Source organism: Muscardinus avellanarius (genome assembly GCF_963383645.1).
Source record: "Muscardinus avellanarius genome assembly, chromosome: 3".
Taxonomy (NCBI): Eukaryota; Metazoa; Chordata; class Mammalia; order Rodentia; family Gliridae; genus Muscardinus; species Muscardinus avellanarius.
This window is the reverse complement of record NC_137788.1, coordinates 128,859,521-128,883,009: the sequence shown is the minus strand read 5'-3', so window position 1 is coordinate 128,883,009 and position 23,489 is coordinate 128,859,521. Positions and strand designations below refer to the sequence as shown.

Genomic DNA, 23,489 nt, shown 5'->3' with positions numbered 1-23,489 from the left:
CAGGAGGGAATGGAAGGTGCTCGACTCAGAAGACAGACATTGCCCCCAATAATTAGTTCAAGGCCACATTCAGTTGGTATATACAGATTTCTCCCTGACCCCCCAGTCTCAGCGCCAGTAGCCTCCAGCCGCAGACTAAGATGGGTGTTGAGAAGGTGGATGGGGAGCGAGGCAGGGAGAGGAGAGCAGCTCTCTGTGAGCGGGACAGACTGCTGTTCCCACCACGAGAAGCACCTGTGACATTTTCCCATCTCTCTCTCTGCCAGGGAAGCAGCTGCCGCACAGGCGGCCTCAGCCCACAGTGTGACTGCCACCCACTCCTCCCAGCGCGGGGGAACAGGGCTACATCGCCTTGTAAGGAATCATGAGCGTTTAAAAATGTCCTTTTCCACTCGAGTTTCTCACAAATAATAGTCACCATGGCCCCAGGCCCCGTTTCCTGGAAACCAGGTCATCTGTTCTCATCTCTCTTTTCTGCCAGCCGCCTTCTGGCTCTATTCAAAACTTATTTCCTTAACTCCTACCAGGAGAAATATATATTTTTTTGTTATCCAACAACTATCACACAAGAGAACTAACAATCATTTAACCTGAGACGAATATTAAATTACAATAAAGTGCAACCCTATGAATGGGTAAACAAATTGTGGTATGTCCTTAGAATGGCATATTACCCGGCCATAAAAAGGAACAAAGTACGGCTATGTGCTACAATGCAGATGAGCCTTGAAAACACCATGTTAAGTGACAGAAGCCAGTTGCAAAAGACTATATATTATATGACTGACACAAAATATCCAGAGTAGACAGTTTCATAGAGACAGAAAATATATTAGTGATTTGTAGGCACTGGGAAGAGAGAGAATGGGGAGTGACTACTTATTTAGTTTGGGGATTCCTTTGAGGTGGTAAAAATGTTCTGGAACTAAATAGTGGTGATAGTTGCATGGCTCTCCAAATATACTGTTACTAATAGTAGATTTTATGTTTTGTCTATTTTTCTCACCATAAAGTAGAATTAGTTAAAACAATATTTTTGCTCTAACACCAGAGAGATAAAAGCTCTGACTCCACCCACAAGGTGTTGGAGCAGCAGCTGGGGTTTTTATCCCAGCTCTTCTCAGAGATGCCTGCACATTAGTGTCACTGGGCAGCCTTCTACAGCCTCTCCACTCAAGGCCAGTTAAACCAGAGCCCAGGGCTGGGGCCGGGGCTGACTGATTCTCTCGGAGATCCCAGCGGGCAGCCACGTGCATCACAGAGCAGCGTGTGGTCCTGCTCTGGACCAGTGGGCCTAGCGTGGTACCCAGTCCAGCAGCACCAGCAGCCCTGGAGACGTGTTGCAATTGCAGACCCCAGGGCTCCATCTCAAACTACTGAATCAGAAGCTCTGAGGGCAAAGCCCGGACACCTGTGTTTTAGAAGCATCTGATGCATATTCAAGTGTGGCCACCATTACTCTGAGTCTAGATGAACTATAGAGAACTTTATTGAAACCACTGAGAGTTTATCAAGCGCTTGCTATGTTTGGCTTTATGACAGCTGTTGTGAAAAATAAAGACATCCCAGCTCTCCTTGAGCATGTAGCGGGAGGAGATTCTTGGGAAACAAGTTGTGTGTTTTGCTTATCTATTAATCCCACAATTTTCTTATCTATTCATCTGTCAACAGATGTGGGTTATTCCCAGAATTTGGCTTATTATAAATAATACTGCTACAAACACGGTATACCAATATCTGAGACCCTGATTTTGATTCTTTGGGGAGTAGAATTGTTGGTTCACATGGAGATGGTGTGCCTGTGTGCATGCCTTTGATAATTGGGATCGAACCCGGGGATGCTCTACTTATAATCTATACCCCCAGCCTGATTTTTTAAATTAATTTTTAAAATTTGAAATAGGAAATAGGGTCTCACTAGCTGGGCGTGGTGGCGCACGCTTGTAATCCCCGCGCTTGGGAGGCGGAGACAGGAGGATCACGTAGGTTCGAAGCCAGCCTCGCTGGCTTAAGAGATCCTGTTTCCAAATTTAAAAAAATATAAAAAATAGGTTCTGGGAGTGTAACCCGGAGGTAGAAGAGTTTCCAGGAACCCCAGTACCACAAAAAAAAAAAGAAAGAAAGAAATAGGGTCTCACTAAGTTGCTGATGGCCTCGTTAAGTTGCTGAGGCTGGTCTTGAACCTGTGATCCTCCTGTCTCAGTCTCAGTACTGGGATTATAATCATGTTACAATCACTACACTTGGCATTCCTTTTTACTTCTTATTTTGAGATAGAGTCTCACTAACTTGCTCAGGCTGGCCTTGAACTTGAGATCTCCTTGTCTAAGCTTCCTGTGTCACTGGGTTACAGAGGTCACACCACTGGCCCAGCCCATATGGTTAACTTTTTGAGGAACTACTAAACCATTTTACATTCCCACCCTCAATGCATGGTTTGGATGATGCAAAAGTTATGTTTATTTTACCACAGTGTTTTGTTTTTTGGTACTGGAGATTGAATCCAGGGTCAGTCTTCTTCTGAATGACACCCCCATCCCTTTTTACTTTTGAAGCAGGGTCTCACCAAGTTGCTATGGTCTCACTAAATTGCCCAGGCTGGCCTCTAACCTGCAATTCTTCTGTCTCAGTGTCCCAAGTACTAGGATTACGCCCGTGCAACACCACGCTTGGCTCTTTTACTTTTAACCTTAAAAGTGTTAAGGAAATGACATGAGCCATGAAAACAGGGTTAGAAAAGGAATTCATGTTCCTAATGGTTAACATTGAATAAAAATCACCCTGAACACCATATCATGTAAATGTTAAACCCATAACAGTACATTAAACAGATGGCGCCTGAAGTCCTTTCTATTCAGAGGTGGTTTCTAAATCTGGGACCCCCCTCTCTTTTTTTTTTTTTGGTGGTACTGGGGATGGAACCCAGGAGCCTTCTACCTCCAGGCTATACTTCCAGACCTATTTTATATTTTATTTGGAAACAGGGTCTCTTAAACCAGCCGAGGCTGGCTTTGAACCTGCCCAATCCTCCTGTCTCAGCCTCCCAAGTGTGGGGATAACAAGCGTGCACCACCACGCCCAGCAGGGACCCCTCTTTTTAATATTGTTTTTAAGAAAAAGCAGGATTGGGGCCGGGCTGGTGGCCACATCTAGCTCCATCTTTTGTCACTGCATTGAAGATCCAGGAGAACAGCGGGTACCTGAGTGCACAGGTGCCTCGGGCCGGTCTCGTCTCCATGCTCAGGCTTGGGCCGTTACCACCTTGCAGCTTGTCCAACTTGTTACTAGTTGGTTGTTGCTGCTTAATTCCAGAACCATTTGCCCATATGGCCCCAAGCTGGCCCCAACAAAACCTGAATTAATTAAGAGAAAAAAATTGACATAAAGTGTGCATCTTTAGAAAACCCATCTTTTTTTTTTTTTTTTTTTTTTTGGTGGTACTGGGAATGGAACCCAGGGGCATTCTACCTCCAAGCTACACCCCCAGCCCTATTTTGTTCTTTATTTTGAAACAGGGTCTCACTGAGTTACAGAGAGTCTGACTAAGTAGCTGAGGCTGGCTGCAAACCTGTGATCCTCCTGTCTCATCCTCCCAAGTACTGGGATCACAAGCGTGCGCCACCACGCCCGGCTAGAAAACTCGTCTATTTTTAAGGATCTGTAATGTAAAACCCAAGGGAAGAGAGTGGGCAGCTATGACCGTCCGGCTCAAGGTTTCTTTGCGAGCCTTCCAGCCTGGCTCGCTGTTCTAGCCCAGGCCCGATTCCCTTGTAACATTAACAAAGCAAGAGCTCAGATGCTGGCGAAATTCCTTGACCTCTGTTAGTAAATAATAAGATCATAAGACCTCAGTTCATAATAAGATCATAATCCATCAATTATTAACCCACACTCCCGGCAGCCTCTTTCCCTTCTGGGCAGGATCTCGGGCTTTACAGCTGAGACTCTGCACTTACTGGGCAGGAAAACAGGCAAGTCCTGCAGATTATGGACTCGCGGGGTCAGAATCCAGCCAAGGTGGACACTGTGGGAACGCATACCGCCAGCTGGCTGAGCTGCTGGGTTTTATGAGAAGCCGCGTATCTCTTAATCAATTTCAGAAGTGGATGCAGGAGCTGTAAATGCATTTGAAATGTATTCTTAGAATGCGTCTCCTATTCCAAACAGCATCCTGAGAAGGTGTGGTTTTGAGGTGGAGTTAGAGGGGACCTGAAGGCCGCCGTCCCCTCTGAAGAGGGCCCTGTGGCTTAGCTGTGACCTCTGGTTCCAGCCCCAGGACCAGGGCTGATGGATGACGCCTGGGGAGATGCAGACACCAGCACCCCCCTGAAAGGAAGACCTTTCCCACAGGTGGAGGGAGCACACAAGCAGGACCAAATGATTCCTGCTCAGCCTTGTCAGAGAGCAGGGTCTAGCCTTGGCAAGAACCTAGATGGGTCCAGGTTCTTCCTGAGTCGGTGCCTCGTGTATTCCTAAAACAGAACCAGGATATGCTGCAGCAGGGCCTCGGAGCTCCCTGGCCACTGCATCTGCTGGCGACCTCAGATTTTGCTGGCGTTCGGTTTCAGCCCATCTTTTAAGTTTCAACTGTGATGGCCCCTCCTCCAGGAATCCCACCGGACAGTAGTCTCTCCGATTTTCTCTATCACGGCTCTTGCCGAATTCCTTCGCAGTGCTGATTGTAGACTGTGATTATTTTGTGTGTTGATTTATTAGGAGTCTGTTCCTTTGGAATGTCAGCTCCACAGGACAGAGATTAAATCTGTTTTTTTTTTTTTTTTCTCTCTACTGTATTCCATACTGGGTATAGTGCTTGGCAAACAGTGGCTAGATTTTTTGAAGAAATGAATGGACTTCATAATTAAGAAGCACTCCAAGGAGACAAGTCTTTGGAGCTTTTCTTCTTTGTTCAACATATGAACACCCATTTTTTTAATCACAAATATATGTTATTAGATGTGTGTTCAAAGTTGGTACACAATCTTTGATAGGTTTCATGTAAATATGCATGCCAGGGCCAGGTACAATTTTATTGTGGTCAGATATAGTGAAGCTCTCAGCAACTTAGTGAGACCCTGTTTCCAATTAAAGTATAAAATAGATCTAGGAGTATAGCCTGTGTACTAGTATTAGGAAGAGGTTTTAAAATGTATTACTGTACCAGTATTGGGAATGATTTCCAATTTTGAAAATATATCGTTTGTACTAAAGAAAGCCAGGACTGTCAGGAAGAAGGGACTTATAATTTACATTTCTAAAGAGAAGGAGAGAAAGCCGAGCCAGGGAAGAGGTCTCTTTACATTTCTAAACAGAGACATACTGCCTAAAGGATGGGAGGATGGGAGGAAATCCCAGATCCCGGAGAAGCAATTTAACACATCTTGGGAGGGTAACAAAAGGTGTAGAGGTCTGTGTTCAGAGACAGAAGAAAACTTGGCTAGAGATTGGGCAGCATATCTACATATCAAAGGACCTGCCGCAGACTTGGTTAGGATAAGAACACTCAGCATACTGGAGTTCTTTGGTGAATTCATTCGAATTGCCCCCTTGTGCCCCTCTTGGGCACAGGGCTGTAACTATCTCCTGTATTTCTATCTTTTTAATAAACTTCTTTAAATCTTCAGCAAGAGCTCAGGCTAATGTATATTTATACTTAGCTCAGAACAAGAACCTGCGGTTTTTTTCTGGTTTTGGTCGTTTGGGGTTTTGTTGTGGTTTGAGGGAAAGTGTGTCCGGGACCCTAATAGGGGTCCCCGGAACAGTTTCCCCAAAACCATACTCTCCAAATCCATAACAGCCTGGAGGTAGAAAAGCCCCTGGGTTCCATTCCTAGTACAACAAACAAACAAACAAACAAACAAACAAACCCAGAGCTTTTGGAGACTAACTGAAAGCTTTTATTGTACTGAAATTCTGGCTATTGGCTGAATAAAAAGTGTCTAGGATATGTCAACCTTGATGCTAAGGTTTGGTTCACTGGGGCAAGTTTTGATCTGACTATGTTTTGGTAGCCAGTCCAAAGAGACATGCCCTGGAGCCAGCTCCCCAGACAGCTGCCGGCCCTGAGCGTTCACACAGACACCGCAGGCATCTACCTCAGAGAGTGTGACCACCAAGAAATGCCAGGGGGCAGTAAGCAAGCCGGAGGAGCCAATTTAAAAAGGCCCCAAAGTTCAACCTCAAAACTGGATGGACAATGAATGCATGTTTTGTTGATGTTGGTCCAGACCCTGTCAGATCCTGTCCAAGTCACAAACAGTATTTATTTTCATTAAAATTTTAATTATTCTCGAGCACATGGGATGCACAGTGAGACATGGTAATCAAACTGTGCCAGTAATTACATACTCCTGTCTTCTAAGGAGCTCTACATGATTTTATTATCACGACACATGCTATAATGTGTATGTACCAGGAATATAAACATATGAAATTACTTAACTCATAATTTTTTATTTACCTCTATACATGTCTGCAAACAGGTTATAAAATAGGTACAATTATCCTTCATTTACTTACATAAATTATTTGCCCAGGGAAAGAATGAGTCTGAACACATTTATGTACAGCCTAATGCACCCTATTAAAGAGAGATGAAAGGGGAAACTTCAGATACAAATTTGGGACCTACCATATGTGAACCACACTGAGACACTGATTCCAGCAAGCTGTTAAAACAGATTGTAAGACAATCAGGGAAATCTGAACACTGAATATTTGATGGCATTAAGGAATTGTTAACAGTTTTTAGATGTGAAACTAATCTTATGGTTTTTAAAGAGCCTTTGTCTATAGTGACATAGAAGCATCAGTAGATTTTCCTCTAAATAATTCAGGGGAGGGGAAATTGATGGGATGGGGATGTGGCTGAGACTAGACTAGTCATGAAAAGATGACGTGGGGCCATGACACTATACCCTTAACTCTTGTACCTGCTTTGAAATTTTCCGTAATTAAATTTTAAAACAAGACACAAAGTACATTAAGAAAATAGCCAAGCTGGGCCTGATGGTACATGCCTACAATCCTAGTGCCTGGAAGGCTGAGATGGGAGGATCACAGGTTCAAAGCCAGCCTCGGCAACTTAGTGTGGCTCTCTGCCACTTTATGAGACCCTGTTTCCAAATAAAAAATAGGGCTAGGAGCATAGCCCAGAGGAAGAAGGCCCCTGAATTCCATCCCCAGCACCCCTCCCTACACACACAGAGAAAAGAAAAGAAAAAGAAAGAAAATAGCCAAGGATGCGGGCATTTTTAGAAGTCACACTTAGGCTCACCCTGGGAACGTTAGGGTACTTGTCTTCTCACAGCTGGTCCTCTCTGGTTGTCTTTGCAGTCTGCTCATGCCCAGGATTTCTGGCTGTATTTTTCACTATATGGATTTCATTTCTAGGCAGGCTACAGTGTTCTGGTCTGCAGCATTTTAGTGCACATTTTTTATTTTATTTTATTTTTGGTACTAGGGATTTATTTTTGGTACCAGGAGCATTCTACCTCTGAGCTACACCCCAGCCTTTTTCTTTTTTTCTTTTTTTTTTTTTTGAAAAAGAGTTTTGCTAAGTTTCTGAGGATCTTACTAAATTGCTGCAGTTGGCCTCAAGCCTGCAATCCTCCTGTGTCAGCCTCCCAGGTCCCAGCACAGGTTTATTGAGTGTGCCTCCTTCAGCCCAGGACTGTGGGTTCTGCTAGCTGATTCCATCCCCCATGCTCCACTGTCTTCTTGGGGCCACACTCCGTTAATGAGCTCCTTTTCCTACAGTCAACCGTACTTCTCTGCTCTCCTTGCCATCTGCGCAGAAGTATGCTCAAGTCTCTCCATTAAAAAGCAAAATGAAGCCGGGCTTGGTGGCACTCACCTATAATCCCAGTACTTGGGAGGCTGAGACAGGAGGAGCCCAGGATTGAGGCCAGTGCATGGTAACTTAGTAAAACTCTATTTCAAAATAAGAATACAGAATAGGTCTAGGAGCGAAGCTTGGAGGCAGAACACTCTTGGGTTCAATCCCCAATACCACTAAAACAAACGACAACAAAAAAATCTTTCCCATAAGAACAAACAAAGCACACACACAATTTGTTTCTTATCCTTTTATGGTTGAATTTCTGAATATGGCTTAAGAAAGCCTCCAATGGATTCCTTAAGTGTTTACTAAGTGTCCCCTGGGTTCAGACATGGGGAGGGGGTGTGACCGAAGGCTCTAGTCTTCAGAAGGTCTTCAGAACTTGTAGGCGGAGCTATAGGGGACAGGCAAACGTGCTGCGCTGGCCTTCAGAGCCCCAGGTGAGTCGGGCAAAGGTGGATCGAGCCGCTTGCTTGAGTGACCTTGAGGAGGCTGGTAGGAGGGTCGGGGAGAAGCAGGGCCACGAAAAGTGGACGAGATTTGGAGATGTGCAGAGCAGGGAGGCCGTGTAAGCTTGTCTTGAGGTTGGGGAGTACCTGGACCTCTCCCAGAGACAGGCTGGAGGAGAAGGTACGGGCTTTTGAAGACCTTGACACTCGTGGGCATTTTGAGGCCATGAAATAGCTGGGTTCTGCAGGAGAGAAAGGAAGTGTTCAGAGGGTGGGTCAGCAGGGTTACTGCAAGATTAATCTGGTTTCAGCAGGAGAACAAGCCTGCCAGTGTCTTAAGAAAGCTGAGGCTGGCTCACATGCAGGGAAGAGCATGGCGTGGCAGTGTGACTGGCAAGGGCCTGCCCTGGAGGACGTGGTGACGATGGGAACCTGGCTCTGTGACCAGCTGAAGGCAAAGGATAGACCGGGCCAGCTTGGCTCTGAGATCGCCTTTTCTTTGTGGTAGTGGGGGCTGAGCCCAGGAAGGTTCTGCCTCTGAGCTACATCCCAGCCCTATTTCATTTTGAAACAGAGTCTCTGTAAGTTGCTGATGGTTTGCTTAGTTACCAAGGCTGGTCTCCAGCCTGTGATGTCCCGTCTCAGCCTCCTAAGTACTGGGATTACAAGCGTGTGCCACCGGGCTCAGCTCGGCTCCGGGATTTTGAGCATCGCAGGAGTGGGGTCCAGTTGTTCTCTGCTGAAGCATCTCATCACCAAACTGTAATCTGGGCTCCAATACATTGACTGCTTGTAAGATGTAGATTGCATTAAGTCCTGAATTTTGTCAACAAACCATCAAAGAGGGCATATTTGGAAAAGTTCGAATGACGAGTGGATTTGATAATATTAAGGTGTTCACGGTTAACTTTTTAGGGGTGACGATGGTATTAAAGTTTTAAGTCCTCATGTTCTAGAAATACTGAAATCTGTGCAGGTAAAATCCATCTGGATTTGTTTCAGAGTCATCCAGGGAGATGGGATAGATGAAGCAGGACAGACCGTGAATTATAAACTGGCAAAACTGGGCGAGGCAGGGTTCACTTTGCTCCTGTTGGATATACTTGAAACTTTCTATTAAAAAATCCTGGTCCTTGGATAATACTAGTCCTGTACCCTGGGACTTGTCACAAAGTCAGAGAAGTCACGAGAAGCATTTTGAATGGTACCATGCAATCTCTTGTTACATTTCAAAACAAGAATTCTGTATACTTCTTTTTGCCTAGAGCAGAAAACTAGAGCAGGGAAATTCATAAACTGGAAAGAAATGATGCCTTGACTTTATTTGGGTAAACAAACCATGACATACACATGATCTCCCTTATCATGATCATGGAGGAGTGCGAGGGACCGATGGGGTAAAAGTCAAAACCCAAAGTAAGGGCAAGTGTTTACAGTAGCTGGAACAGCGCTGCCTTTGGAAAAGTCACTCCGGGCAGCGTTCCTTTGGCAGCGGAGCAGTTGGCAAGGCTGTGGGAGCCCGAGATGCAGCTGCCAGCAAGGCCAGGGCTGTTGTCGCCACAGTCACACATGGGCCAAGGGGACCGACCGCAAGGCTCTGCCGCTGCCCCCCTTGATGCTGTGGTCCTGTGTGCCCCCACCCCAGGGCACCTCTGTCTCTCACTTTGCAAGACACAAAGACAAGAGCTTGCTCTGACAGAGTCCCCAACTGTGTAAGGAGAGGACAGTAGCCATCACCGGTCGCTGGTGGAGGGTCCTATGAACTCTGTAAAGCAGGCCACCTCCCAAGCTACAGGGCAGAACCAGACTTCTTTTCAATGAGTGGCCCCGACCACAACCAGTCCTCACACTGAGATAGGCGCGTCCTTCCCCGGAGAGGAGAACAGACCCGTGGTAAATGGAGACTGGGACCTAGGAGTATGACCAGTCGTGCCTGTCCCTTTACTTAGGTGAACAAAGCCCCCAGCATATGCTTGTACCAGACTAACTCGAACAAAAGCAATCCGTTTAAATGTCACAAGACTCAAAGAATTACACAATATGCCCACACCTGGTTTATGGCTGGACTGCGTGACCAAGACAAAACATTCCGAACTCCAAATGATTGACATGGGATTTAATTTTCAAAGAAGCATCTCTGGGAACCTGACACTTCTTCCTATATAAATCATTTGAATAATCAGAGAGCTCAACACTAGGAGGGTCCCTCGACTGCTCTCCCTGAGGGGGAAGGGGCACCTGCCTGCCTTTAGGGTCTATAGATCTTGGCTAGTCATTATTTATTTATGTTTGGTGGTACTGGGGATGGAGTCCAGGGGCATTCTACCTCTAACTACACCCTAAGTCCTTTTTATATTTTTGCTAAGAGTCTCCCTATGTTGTTGAAGATGGTCACTAACCTGTGATCCTGCTGTCTCAGCCTCCCAAATACTGAGATTACAGGTGTGGGGCACCACCATTCCTGGCCTGGAATTCTTTTCAGCTGTGTAGGTTGAGAATCTGCCCTGGCCAAGTTGAGGTCCTATTGTGCCCTTGGAAAACCTCCTTGGACCTGTATCTGGTGATAATACAGGCAAACTAGAAAGGTTGGGAGTACATTACGAACCTGAGAAGCGATCCTGGTTCTCTCCTCTATTTAGAAGGGGAAAATATATGTGGTAATTAAGGTGAAAGTTTGCTTCCTCTGAAAAGGAATAAGCAGGAGACAGGCATGAAAATCCAGCCCAGGCAACATGTGGGGGCCTGCTCTGTGCCGGGCACCATAGGAAATTCAGGGATGATGAGACACAGCCCTGTCTTCCGAGGTGTGGGTGAGACAGCAAACATATGCACAAAGTCTTCCAGATAAATACCGAAGCTGTGCAACCCCATCAAGCTGTCACTAAGCGAAAGTCTAACTCTGGACAAATCAGTTAATCCCAATTTTCCATCTATAAAAAGGGATGATTCTTGCCTTGCTTACCCCATGGAGTTTGAGAGTTAAAAGGATCAAAAGTACTAAAATAAAATAACGATAGTGATGATAATGAAGAAGCAAGAGGAAGAGTAGAAAAGGTTCTTTTATAAAACTACCAATTCCAATATCAAAAATGGGGGGGGCACTGGTGTGGAGGGCGCCAAGAGCTGTGTGCATTTATTTGTCTGACACCCTATACCCCAATGTGATGTAAAATTACAATGTGTCAGCACACACACACACACACACACACACACACACACACACACACACACAGAGAGAGAGAGAGAGAGAGAGAGAGAGAGAGAGAGAGAGAGAGAGAGAGATCTCTTTAAAGGCAGGCCTGCCTGGTTTAATCCTAGTACTTGGGAAGCTGAGACAGGAGGATCTTCGGTTGTTTGTTTGTTTGTTTGTTTGTTTTGCAGTGCTAGAGCTGAAGCCAAGGGCATTCTACCTCTGAGCTACACCCCTTGGCCCTTTCTTAGTTTTCTTTTTCTTTTTGGGACACTGTCTGCTAGGTTGCTGGGTTTCTCACTATTGCTGATGCTGGTCCTGAACCTTTGTCTCAGCCTTCCAAGTACTGTGATTACAAGCGTGCACCACCCTGCCCAGCTAGATTGTAGGTTTGAGGCCAGCCTTAGCAGCTTTATCAGACCCTCAGCAACTGAGTGAAAACCATTTTAAGAGAAATAATGAAGCTGGTCGTGGTAGCGCACGCTTGTAATTCCAGGATTTGGGAGGCTGAGACAGGAGGTTCGTGGTTCATGGACATCCTCACTACTTAGTGAGGCCCTTTGCAACTCAGTGAGACCCTGTTTCAAAATAATGAATAAAAAATAGGGCTGGGGGGGTGGAGCTCGGAGGTAGAATGCCCCTAGGTTCCATCCCCAGTACTGCAATAAATAAATAAAATAAATAAATAAATAAATAAATAAATAAATAAATAAAAGGTCTGGGAGTGTAGTTCAGAATGCCCCTGGGTTTAATTGCCAGTACTAAAAAGGGGGATGGAGAAAGCTCTTATTTATTTATTTATTTATTTATTTGGTGGCACTGGGGTTTCTGGAAGCCCCTCTACCTCCGGGCTACACTCCCAGGCCTATTTTATACCTTTTTTATTTGGAAACAGGGTCTCTTAAGCCAGCATGGCTGGCTTCAAACCTGCGCAATCCTCCTGTCTCTGCCTCCCAAGCGCGGGGATTGCAAGCCTGCGCCACCACGCCCAGCTGAAAGCTCTTATTTTTATTAACTTTTTTATTGGTGCATTGTAAATGAACATGATGGTGTTACGTTCATATATGCCTACAACATGACTTGGTGTATTTCCTTCCCTGGGCCTCTCCTTTTTCTCTCCTTCTGCCATCCCCACCTCTCCTCCACTCATCTACTGGTCCCACTCATACGTTTTCATGAGGTCCCTAGAAAGGCTCTTTCAGACCCTACTACCCTGAGGGCCTTGACAGGTGCCCAGAAATGAGCTTGCCTGTGGACCGCAGCCGGGGCCGAGGCGGGTTCCTGCCGTAGATGCTGTCTACCCCAGCCGGTCTCGGGAGAACCTGTGCCCAGTGCCCTCATCCTCGAAGCTGGTTCCCACTGGGTCCTCGTCACATGCACAGGAGCAGCCTTGGCACGAGCAGCCTTCTCTAACTCGTTCAGACTCGTCTGATGCAGAGGGAGCTTAGTCCTGACATTCTTAATACATCTCAGAGCTGGAGAGACCGAAGGGACCTTCTGGAACACAGGTCCAGCCCTCCCATTTGTGTCCTGGGCAATGGAGGCAGGCAGAGAACACCACCCGCTTGAAGCCACTCACTGAGGTGGTGCCACCTCTGGTGCTGGGCTCTTTTCCTTTGGATACTCTTGTCCAATACAGTTGTCCTCTTTCCAAGGAAGGTTTTGTTGGCACCAGCTCTGTTGATTTTGTTGTTGTTGTTGTTGTTACTGGGGATTGAACCCTGGGGTGTTCTATCACCAAGCAATACCCTCATCCTTTTTTATTTTGGAACAGGGCCTTGCTAAGTTGTTGAGGCTGGCCTTGAACCTGTGATCCTCCTGTCTCAGCCTCAAAAGTAGTAGGATTACAGGCATATACCACCTACCTGGCCTTGATCTGTTGTTTCTAATAACCCTAGTCTTTCCTGCCTCTAAATACCTAATTTGGCCATAACTTCCAATAAGTAGCATTTGCAGCGCAGTTAAAAAGAAAAAATTCTGGCCGGGCGTGGTGGCGCACGCTTGTAATCCCTGCGCTTGGGAGGCGGAGACAGGAGGATCACGCAGGTTCGAAGCCAGCCGCGCGCGCTGGTTTAAGAGACTCTGTTTCTAAAAATAAAAAGTATAAAAGATAGGTGTGGGAGTGTAGCCCGGAGGTAGAAGGGCTTCCAGGAACCCCAGTACCACCAAAAAAAAAAAAAAAAAAAAAAAAAAGAAAGAAAGAAAAGAAAAATTCCTCTGCTTACTGACCCTCCTGACAACCTGGGTTTGTGGAGATGGAAATGAGCTCTCCCTGTGTTTGGGGAGCTCTTGCTTAGTCAGCACTTCAGCACTGAAGCTCCCTCTTGATGAAACCCTCCTGCCTTCCCTTGGGGAAAGAGAGTCCTGACGCAGCTCTCCTCAGGTGTGCGTGCCAGGCAAGGTCTTTTCACTGCTGTATTTCTTTGTTTCCCGAGTTTTCCATTCATGCCTGGCCGGCAGTTTTCATGACCTTGGCTGTGGGCCCAGGCGGACCTGTGAGCACAGCAAGGCTGGCAGCCTCTCCTGCCGCCCTGCCCGCGTCTCTCCTGACCCTTGGAGTTAGCGTGATGCCTCAGGATGAGCTTAGCTTTGCTCTGGCTGAGGAGTGGTCTTGCTCAGTGGCCCTCGAGTGACAGCGTTCTCCCTGGGCGCCATCTTGATGTAGCTGAGTTGCTTTGAGTCTGGGGCTTTGAAGCCTTGAAAATAAAAACAGTACAGTTGAGTGGGGTCTCTGGCCTGCACCAGAGAGAAAACTGACGTCATGTGGGAGGATAGACTGGAGGCTCTTAAATCCCTTCAGGCTCTAATGTTTCTAAAAAGGCATAAGCGGACGGAGTTGGACAGCCTGTAACATTAGTGGGGTTTTTCTGTGTCCTGACCCAGAGGAACTAAGTCTGGGACCAACTCATAACATTTTAAATGCACAAAGGTACCAAGTACAATAGTACTTCCTATACTTTCCACTCTGATGAATCCCTTTCTTAGAGGACAAGGTACAGGGGTCGGGATTCCATGGGGCCAGTGCATACACCATGCTCTTGCGAAACGGTTCAGAAGGATTCCCAGAAGAGTGTGTTCATTCTCCCTTTGTTCCACATCCTGTGCCCACATCCTGATGAATGGACCCCAGATGGCTTGATTTCCATCTCTGATAGAGCCCCGGGGCACCCTGCTTCTACCCTAACGAGCCACAACACGCCAATTATTTGCTTTTCTGGGGAAACTTCAGCCTGAAAATCTGTTTAATTACCATGGGAGATAATCTTTTAAACATAGATTTGCATTCTTTAAAGATTTTCCCCCGTGGGAGTTGGATAGTTGAATATGGATGTTTATTTTCATTTCCAGAGGAGCCCCACTACTATCTGGTAGTTAGCAAGAAGCTTGCATCTAGGAGGACTTTTGTTAAGTCTGTTCTTCATCACTGACAGTTTGGCAATTACATTGTAATAATTAGTGTGTAGTATTGTCATACTTTGCCCAGCTAAAACACTGCACTTGGCTCTGTGATTTCAGGCCTATAATTATTTGGCATTTTTCAAGCATCCTTATTGGGTTGGGTTGTATACACTAGAGTCAGTGATCTCAATGATTTCTTATCCGGAACATCATGCCTGTAAAAGCCCCAGCCTCAGAGAGCTGCCTGGGATTATGGCTGGGTATCATTTTTTCCTAATCCAGCAGATCCATTCAGTTTTCCCCCACTAGAATGCAGCGTGGATGAACAAGGTTGCCATGGAGTTCAACCTGATGACCTCAAGGACCCAAAGCAATTCCTGGCTGGTTATAGGTGCTCAATAAGCAAATGGAGCCAGGGTGATGCACACCTGTAGTCCCAGTTCTTGGGAGGCTGTAACAGGAGACTCACAAGTTTGAGGCCAGCTTCAACAACTTAGCAACTTAGTAAGACCCTGTTTCAAAATAAAAAAAATAAAAAGGGCTGGGGATATAGTTTAAAGGTAGAATATCCCCAATGCATTGGACATAGAAGATAAGGAAAAACCTTTGTGGAAAACTGACTAAGTCTTGGGGTTAAATGTCTCCTCCCAGGTCCTAATGGTGAGAAGAGCTGGTCCAAGAAGTACCCATCATGCGGGGGCCTGCTGCAGTCCCCCATAGACCTGCATAGTGACATCCTCCAGTATGATGCCAGCCTGGTGCCTCTTGAGTTCCAAGGTTACAATGTGTCTGATAATGTGCAGTTGAACTTGACCAATGATGGTCATTCAGGTGAGGAGAGACCTCTGCTTCCTGGAGGGCGGGTCTGAGCCTGGCTCCTGGCCTGCCGTTTTCCACTGGGCAGGGAGGGGGCTTCACTGAGGCCTGGGGAAGGGGTCTGTGGGGTAGTTTTTGAGGCTTGCCTGGCCCACTCTTTCCAGGGATATTGAAAGCCCTGGGCTCAAGTGATTCTAGAAGTCTGGGCAGCACATCTCAGAAGCACATCTCTTGGGAAGGGGGAAGAGACAGACCCAAGCCCCCGGCCCACTGGCTGGGCTGCAGGAGTGAATTCTGGGCCAGCATGAACTACTCAAAGGTCTCTGTGGTTCAGCTGCAGGGGTGGGCATCCTGGCTTTAGAGTCAGACAAACCTGGGTTTGAATCCTTTCTTGACTATTCCTGAGCCATTGGACTCTGGGTAAAAATTTTAATTTCTCCGAGTTTTCATCAGGAAAATGGGCATGTTTCTGAGAACTGTGAAAACTGGAAACTGGATCTATTGGGCTCTTGTCTATAGTCAGTGCTTTACAAACAGCTATTATAGCTTGGAAGATGCTTCAGTAAAGCTTTTATCTTCATAGCCAAGTGTCCGATGCATGGATGTAACGAAGTGTCCATCTTTGATCGTGGGTCTGGCATCATTTTCCAAGGGGAACCATGAAGGGGCTGGTACCACTGGGTGCTCTCAGGGAAAGACTCCAGTTTCTGGCCTTCAGGCCACAGCTCCCCGGTCTGCCCTGTCTGGACCCTAGTGGGTGTTGCCTACCTGACCGCTCTCTGGTGGTGCTCGGCTGGCCCGAGCTCTGAGAGCGGCCCCTCCATTCCCTGCAGTGAAGCTGATCCTGCACGAGGACATGCACATCTATGGTCTCCACTCCCACCGGTACAGTGCCACCCAGCTGCACCTGCACTGGGGGAACCGCAACGACCCCCGCGGCTCGGAGCACACGGTCGGCGGGAAGCCCTTCGCTGCGGAGGTGAGAGCAGCAAAGGCTGCCTGGCGGGTGTGGCCCCCTATAGCTCATGTGTTGGTGTCCTGGTCCCTTCCTTCCCCTAGACATGCCGAGTTTGTCTCTTTAACCAAGTGATGCTGCTGAGAAGGCAGGCTCCCAGGCTGGCACACGGGACGCACACACCCCTTCTCTGCACCTTCCTCCTCTCGCATGGGTGAAGAGCTCATCAACTTGCATGTCACTGCTGAATCACACGGGCCACCTCAGCCTTCACAGTCGTTCTTCATGCCACGTTTAGCCATCTCAAGACCACGCCAGGCCAAGATGGGCTGGGCAACATGGCAGCTCCATCTGTGTGGAAAGATGGTGATGCAGGAAACCCCAAGGAGTCCTTAACAGAGGACCACTTAAAGGAGAAATAATTTGACAGTTTTTTAATGTGGAAAAGGACCACTAAGTGCAAAATGGGGACATTCGATTATATTGGATGAAATGTGCCTGAATTTTGTTTCTAGGCACATACAATGGAAAAAGAGACAAAAGAAAAAGACAGATAAAAAAAATCTCAGTGTGTCATAGTCTTGAGAGAAAGAATCAACAAAAGTTTTTGTGTTGTATATGCAGTGCTGTCTACTAACAAATCCTTTTTTTTTTTTTTTTTTTTTTTTTTTGGTGGTACTGGGGTTCTTGGAAACCTTTCTACCTCCGAACTACACTCCCAGACCTATTTTTATACTTTTTTATTTGAAAACAGCATCTCTTAAGCCAGCGCGGCTGGCTTCGAACCTGCGCGATCCTCCTGTCTCCGCCTCCCCAAGCGTGGGGATTACAAGCGTGCGCCACCATGCCCAGCTAACAAATCCTTTTTGAAGGCCACGTGACAGCACCCTCAGGATTAAAAGTCAGGTTAAACATTGTCAGGATTTGTCACAATGGTCTTAATATATACGTACACTTTTTATATTTAATGATTTTTCAAAACCTCCTCTTTTTCTTACCTTAACAACAATAAGCAAATTTCTGCTCTGAAAAAAAAAAAGAAATTTAGAATTTTATTTTGTAAAAAGAAAAGTCTGCTTTCTGGAGTAATATTCTTTTTTTGTGGTCTCAAAATATGACTGATAAAACCTTTATAAATACATTGATATCATTTTCTCCATTTGATTTGTATCTGGGGCCAAATTCATTATGATTGAGTTGAAGCTGGAAGTTTTCTGCCCCGTCCCCACTGCTTCCAGATTGAATGTAGAGAGAGGAGGCTGAGGCTGGCCAAGCCACAGGGGACCACTTTGCCTTAGGCCCCAGAATAAGTAGCAAAAATCAGAAGGGGAAGAGCTTCAAAGCACCTGAGTTTTTCACGACTAATATAAAAAATTCATTCATTCATTCACTGATTCATTCATTCATTCATTCATCACGTCTGTCATACATCTGGTGCTTTCCAGGCACCCTATTAGATATCAGGGATCCGGTGAGTAAGTCCTACACAGCCAAGGGGAGGGCCAAGATGGCTGGGGAGGGCAGGGGAGGGTCTCTCTTCGCAGTTGGTTTCAAGTCTCCTGCAGCAGTGAAGCCTCCTGTGAGTTGCTGATCCCCTGACAGGCAGCCTCTCTCGCCCTGCAGCTGCACATTGTCCACTATAACTCAGACCTGTACCCTAACGTCAGCATGGCCAGTGACAAGTCGGAAGGCCTCGCTGTCCTCGCCGTTCTCATCGAGGTAAGAGGTGCCTGAAGGGCTTTTACATGTTTCGCAGCAGGGCTGAGTTTGGGATGTGGCCCCTCGTTGGTAGTGAGCTGCTCCTGTCCCGGCTGTGTTTTGCCTCCCCAAGTCCCTTCAGGTTCTTTTCTTTTCTTTTCTTTTCTTTTCTTTTCTTTTCTTTTCTTTTCTTTTCTGGCCTGGAGGCAGTCCTTTATGTGGCTAGGCAGAAGAAATGGACACGTCTTTTGTAACATTGAAAAAAATAAGCCCTAGTTCCCAGCCTTGTTGTGGGAGGCATGGGACATGCCTGGCATGTTCAGCCGGGTGGCCTGTGAGGGAAGGGGACCATTATCTTACTCCATCAGATGTGGGAATCCTTGATACAGCTTCCAGTGGGCACACTCCATTCTATATGTGTCTCTAGAATGAATTCTTTAATCGCAAAAAGTGGGAATGTCTTGTGATGAGCGTGCACTCTTGTCCCATGAGGCAGTATGTACCTTGCTTCCCAGTATGCTCACGGATCTGGCTTGGCTTCTGTGGACTCGGAGCTCCCTTAAGTTCTGGGTTAGATGGACGTGCTAGCTATGGCCTTCAGTTTCACATCCAGATCATCAGGAGCACTCTCTGTACTCTACACCCTACGTCACTTAACCCTGACACAGCAAGCTGAAGACAGAGTCCTTTGATGCAAGAAGGCAGGATCATTACTCCAATTCCCAACAACTTTGGGTCCTATTATAATTGTCCTAGTAAGCTGCTCATGGTGGAGTGGGCCTGGACTCCCAGTGCTTGGGAGGCTGAGGCAGAAGGATTACAGGTTTGAGGGCAGCCTCAGCAACTTAACAAAACTCTCAGCAACTTAGTGAAACCCTATTTCAAAAATAAAAAGGGATCTGGTTGTGGTGGCGCACACTTGTAATCCCAGCATTTGGGAAGTTGAGACAGGAGGATCACGCAGGTTCGGAGCCAGCCTCAGCTACTTAGTGAGGCTCTCAGCAACTTAGTGAAGACCCTGTTTCCAAATAAAATATATTAAAAAATAGGTCTGGGAGTGTAGCCCGGGGTTAGAAAGCCCCTGTGTTCCATCTCCAGTACCACAAAAAAAGGGGGTAGGGGTATATTCCAGGGTAGAATACCCCTGGGTTTAATTACTAGTACCAAAAAAGAAAAAAAATTGTCCTAGTGAGGTGGATACTCATGGAGGACCATGTGTGTGTGGGGGGCAGCCCTGTCCTAGTCAGGTAGACACTCATGGAGGACCTTGTGGGGGGGCCAGTTACACACTTCCAGCCCTGTCCTAGTCAGGTGGATACTCATGGAGGACCGTGTGTGTGTGTGGGGGGGCAGTTACACACTTCCAGCCCAGCCCTTCCAATAGCAATTGCCAATATAGGTTTCGCCAAGGCATAGTTTCCTAAACTCAGTGATGCCACCCCTGGGGGCAGGGGAGGGGACGCTGGACTGATCCAGGGCAAAGTAGCCTTGGGTACCATGGGGGGGGGATTGAATAAAAATAAAAGGTCAGTAGATGCACCCCAGGGACACTGATACTTTTTTCTGAAAAGGGGGTGGTAAGCTAATACACTTGGGAATCCATGGACAGCGTTGTGTCCCAGCTCAGCTTGCCCCCGTCCATTGCAGATGGGCTCCTTCAACCCGTCCTATGACAAGATCTTCAGTCACCTTCAACATGTCAAGTACAGAGGTGAGGGGTCCTTGTGCTTGTTCCCTTTCTATTGGAGAAGAACAGAGTCACACCTGTGTGACCATAAGAAAAACAATGCCAGGGCGGATGCTGTGCCCACCGGGCCAGGGCAGCAGATTGCTGGACCGTGCTGTGGCAGGTCTTTGGGTTGGATGGCCCAGAGAGGGCTGAGTCCACATGTCCAGGCGCAGCTGCTGTGCTCAGCTCCACCTCCACATGGGGAGTGAGGCTGACACCGTCACCCATGTCTCTCTAGGCCAACGAGTGCTCATCCCGGGTTTCAATATCGAGGAACTGCTTCCCGAGAGGCCTGCGGAATACTACCGCTACGAAGGCTCCCTGACCACGCCTCCCTGCCACCCCACAGTGCTCTGGACCGTTTTCCGAAACCCCGTGCAAATTTCCCAGGAGCAGGTAACCGACTGAGCCAGAGTCCACGTGGCATCTCGGTCCCTGCCATGAATCATATCAACGACTTCATTTCCTTGCTTGGAGTTTCACTGGCATCTATGCAAAACCTCCCCGGCTATATCACCTCTCCAGATATCTCTGGATATCACACAGTGGAAGTTATAGGCCGAGCAGAGAGAGGAGCTATCAAGTCAAGCTAGGAAAATGAATGCGTCTCCATCGTTCTTTGTAAAAAGAGCCTTAAGGCTGCATTTGCTAGAATATTCCCCAATAGCTGGATGGTGTTTGCTTTCCAGGTGGGAGAGAGCCTGGTCCCTTTAGGAAGCAGAATAAAGATGGCATCGGATTAAATTATTTCATAAACAGAGCACTGGGATTGCTGCAGGGGGTGAGCCCTGTTGCCCTCAAAGAAGCTCAGTGGAGTGCAAACTGGGGAATGAGGGCTTAGCAACTGGCTCCAGCCTCCCCGTGACAGGTGATGGAAGTGGGGGTTGGAAGCCTCCCAGACCACCCACTGGTTAGTGACAAAGTCAGGATTTCGGAGTGAGATGTCACAGCTCACACCTCTCCTTCACAACCTAAAAGCATGCAAAAGAAAACTGGTTCCCAGGAAGGGCGGCAGCTGGCTGCACCCTGGCTCCTCACCTCAGCCTCAGGATCCACGTTAGCCCTCACTGCTGTTCTGCTCTTTACTATGAGCTTCTGAGCTGAGAACCTGGGTAGATTGGCAGGAGGTAGGCGGACAGGAGTGAGGATGTGCTGAGTCAAGGGGTGAAATGTGTGGGGAAACGGCAGCACCCCAGCCCAGGAACTGCCTTGGAAACAGATTATATAATCTCTGTGGGTGTGTGAAAATGCCTGGGAGTTGGCAGCCAGATAACCTGGTAACCTCTCACCTGTCTCTCTCTTTTTGTTCTTGGTACTGGGGATTGAACCCAGGAGCACTCTTCAAATGAGCTGCACCCCAGCCCTTTTAATTTTTTTTTTTCTTGAGACTGGTTCTCTTTAAATTGCCCAGGCTGTCTCAGACTTGCAGTCCTCTGCCTCGGCCTCTGGAGTAGCTGGGATTATAGGTGTACACCCTGGTGTGTGGCCCTGTAATCCCAGTGCTAGGGAGACTGAGACAGGAGGATCGCAGGTTCTAGAATAGCCTCAGCAATTTAGTGACACTGTTTCAAAACAAAAACCAAAAACAAACAAACAAACAAACAAACAAACAAAAAACTGGGGCTGTACCTCAGAGGTAGAAAGCCCCTGAATTCAATCCCCAGTATGAGAAAAAGAAAAAGAAAAAAAAAAGGAGTTGGGTTCCAGCTCAGCTGGGAAGAGGCGGGGAGCCGCAATGGGACCTGAAGCACTCTGTACCCTAGGTTTCCCTCCATGAGGGCAGATTCTGAGGGTAATGGGTGGTTAGCAGCACCTCCCCTCCCCGGAGCCTCAGGAGCTGGGAGGCAGCACCCCGCATCCAGTTAGGGGGACACCCACGGGGCCGAGGGCAAACGGTTCTCTGCCTTTCCCACTGCCTTCTGGTGCCTTTCGCTAAGCATCACAGGGCTGGTTCCAGAGACTTCTCCCAGCCCTTCCTCCAAGAAGGCCCGGCCAGGGAGAGTCACTGTACTCACAAAGTGCGTTCCCCTCTTGCTCCCAGCTGCTGGCTTTGGAGACAGCTCTGTACTGCACCTACGTGGATGACCCTTCCCCCAGGGAAATGGTGAACAACTTCCGGCGGGTTCAGAAGTTCGATGAGAGGCTGGTGTACATCTCCTTCCGGCAAGGTAAGGGGCGCAGTGCAGGAGTGCATGGGGTGGTTGGGATGGGGGTGACAGATGTCTGTTTTGTACCAAGTCTGTCTCTGGCACTGATGCCTTTAGGAACTTGGCTGAGAGCACTGTGACCACCACAGGAACTAGGGCACATGGAGGAGCTGTGGTGTGGGGGTTACTGAGATCTCCTTCCTTGAGCCCTTGCAGGGGAGCACAGGCCAGGGCCTCTAGCCTCTTGAAGCAGAGCCCCTGTTAAATCTCCCACAGAGGAAGAAGTGTTCTTGGGCACTTCCCTGTTCTGAAGAATGATCCCTTCTCCTAAGATATGATAAGACCCTTTTTACAGGTCAACATTGTAACTTCTTGCCCTAAGCTGTCTTGGCCTCAGGGGCTATGGCCACCCTGCTCAGGCCTAGCCAGGTGACCCACACACTACCCGTGTCCAGCAGGGCTCCTTTGTAAGATTATAAGATTATTACCCATGCCATGGCCACAAGCCGCTCAAGTTCTAATGTGATGGGATCCATTAGGCAAGAAATCACTCTCCTTCACCTTTCTGCCTGATCCCCTCGGAGCTTGCATAAGCACAGGCACACGTGTTCCAAACTGAATGAAACTTAATAGTTTGGTTCATTCCTAAGGCAACTGGAGCTCACTCTTCCTTTTAAATCTGTAACTAACACCCAGGACCACATTAACATTTTACCTGCTCAGAGCCTCCATCACTGCTTCTAGAAGCTGGGGTTGGGGAAAGGGACAAGGGGCGCTCTCAGGGCCCACACCTCTTCAAGCCTCCTGGCTCATCTCCCTCTGGACCCTCCAGCCTCTCCTGGCTTGGTCCGTGGACCAAGAAGCAGGCCAGGTCCGTGGATGTTCTACTTCATCCCCCATGGCACTCGTGGACCAAATGGGCCAGATGCTCGTAATTAAAGGTGACCCACTTGTCAGAGAATTCATGCCCCCTTGTCTCACCTGCTACGCTTTTTGTTGTTCTTTTCTTATGTGAGATTATAATTATCAGCATCAGCTTAGTTGTTTAGATGCAGACTGTGTCTCAGGGTCTTGGCCAGAAAGCTTGAGAGATTTGCTCTTCTGAACTGACCCATCCATATGGGTCAGAATTAGATCCTTTGTTCATTACTTAAGAGCTGCCTGAGGATTTGAATTTTGTATTCTCCTTTCCAGACACCACTAGCTAAGGCCACTTCCCTTTTTTCCTCAGTTTCTTAGTCTGAAAACTGAATCTATGAACAATGG

At 47.4% G+C, this 23,489-nt stretch overlaps 1 protein-coding gene across 4 annotated transcripts in view; it reads left to right on the top strand.

The window, feature by feature from the left end:
- CA12 (carbonic anhydrase 12) overlaps positions 1–23,489 on the top strand; it is a gene marked incomplete at both ends in the record, with an annotated part of 53,843 nt that overhangs the window by 19,920 nt on the left and 10,434 nt on the right. For all 4 annotated transcript variants that reach the window (XM_080692621.1, XM_080692620.1, XM_080692619.1 and 1 more), the window contains 6 exons: positions 15,530–15,709; positions 16,528–16,673; positions 18,273–18,368; positions 19,995–20,058; positions 20,315–20,472; positions 22,118–22,244. In XM_080692621.1, coding sequence (XP_080548747.1) covers positions 15,530–15,709; positions 16,528–16,673; positions 18,273–18,368; positions 19,995–20,058; positions 20,315–20,472; positions 22,118–22,244 — 771 coding nt within the window. The remainder of the gene's footprint in view (positions 1–15,529; positions 15,710–16,527; positions 16,674–18,272; positions 18,369–19,994; positions 20,059–20,314; positions 20,473–22,117; positions 22,245–23,489) is intronic.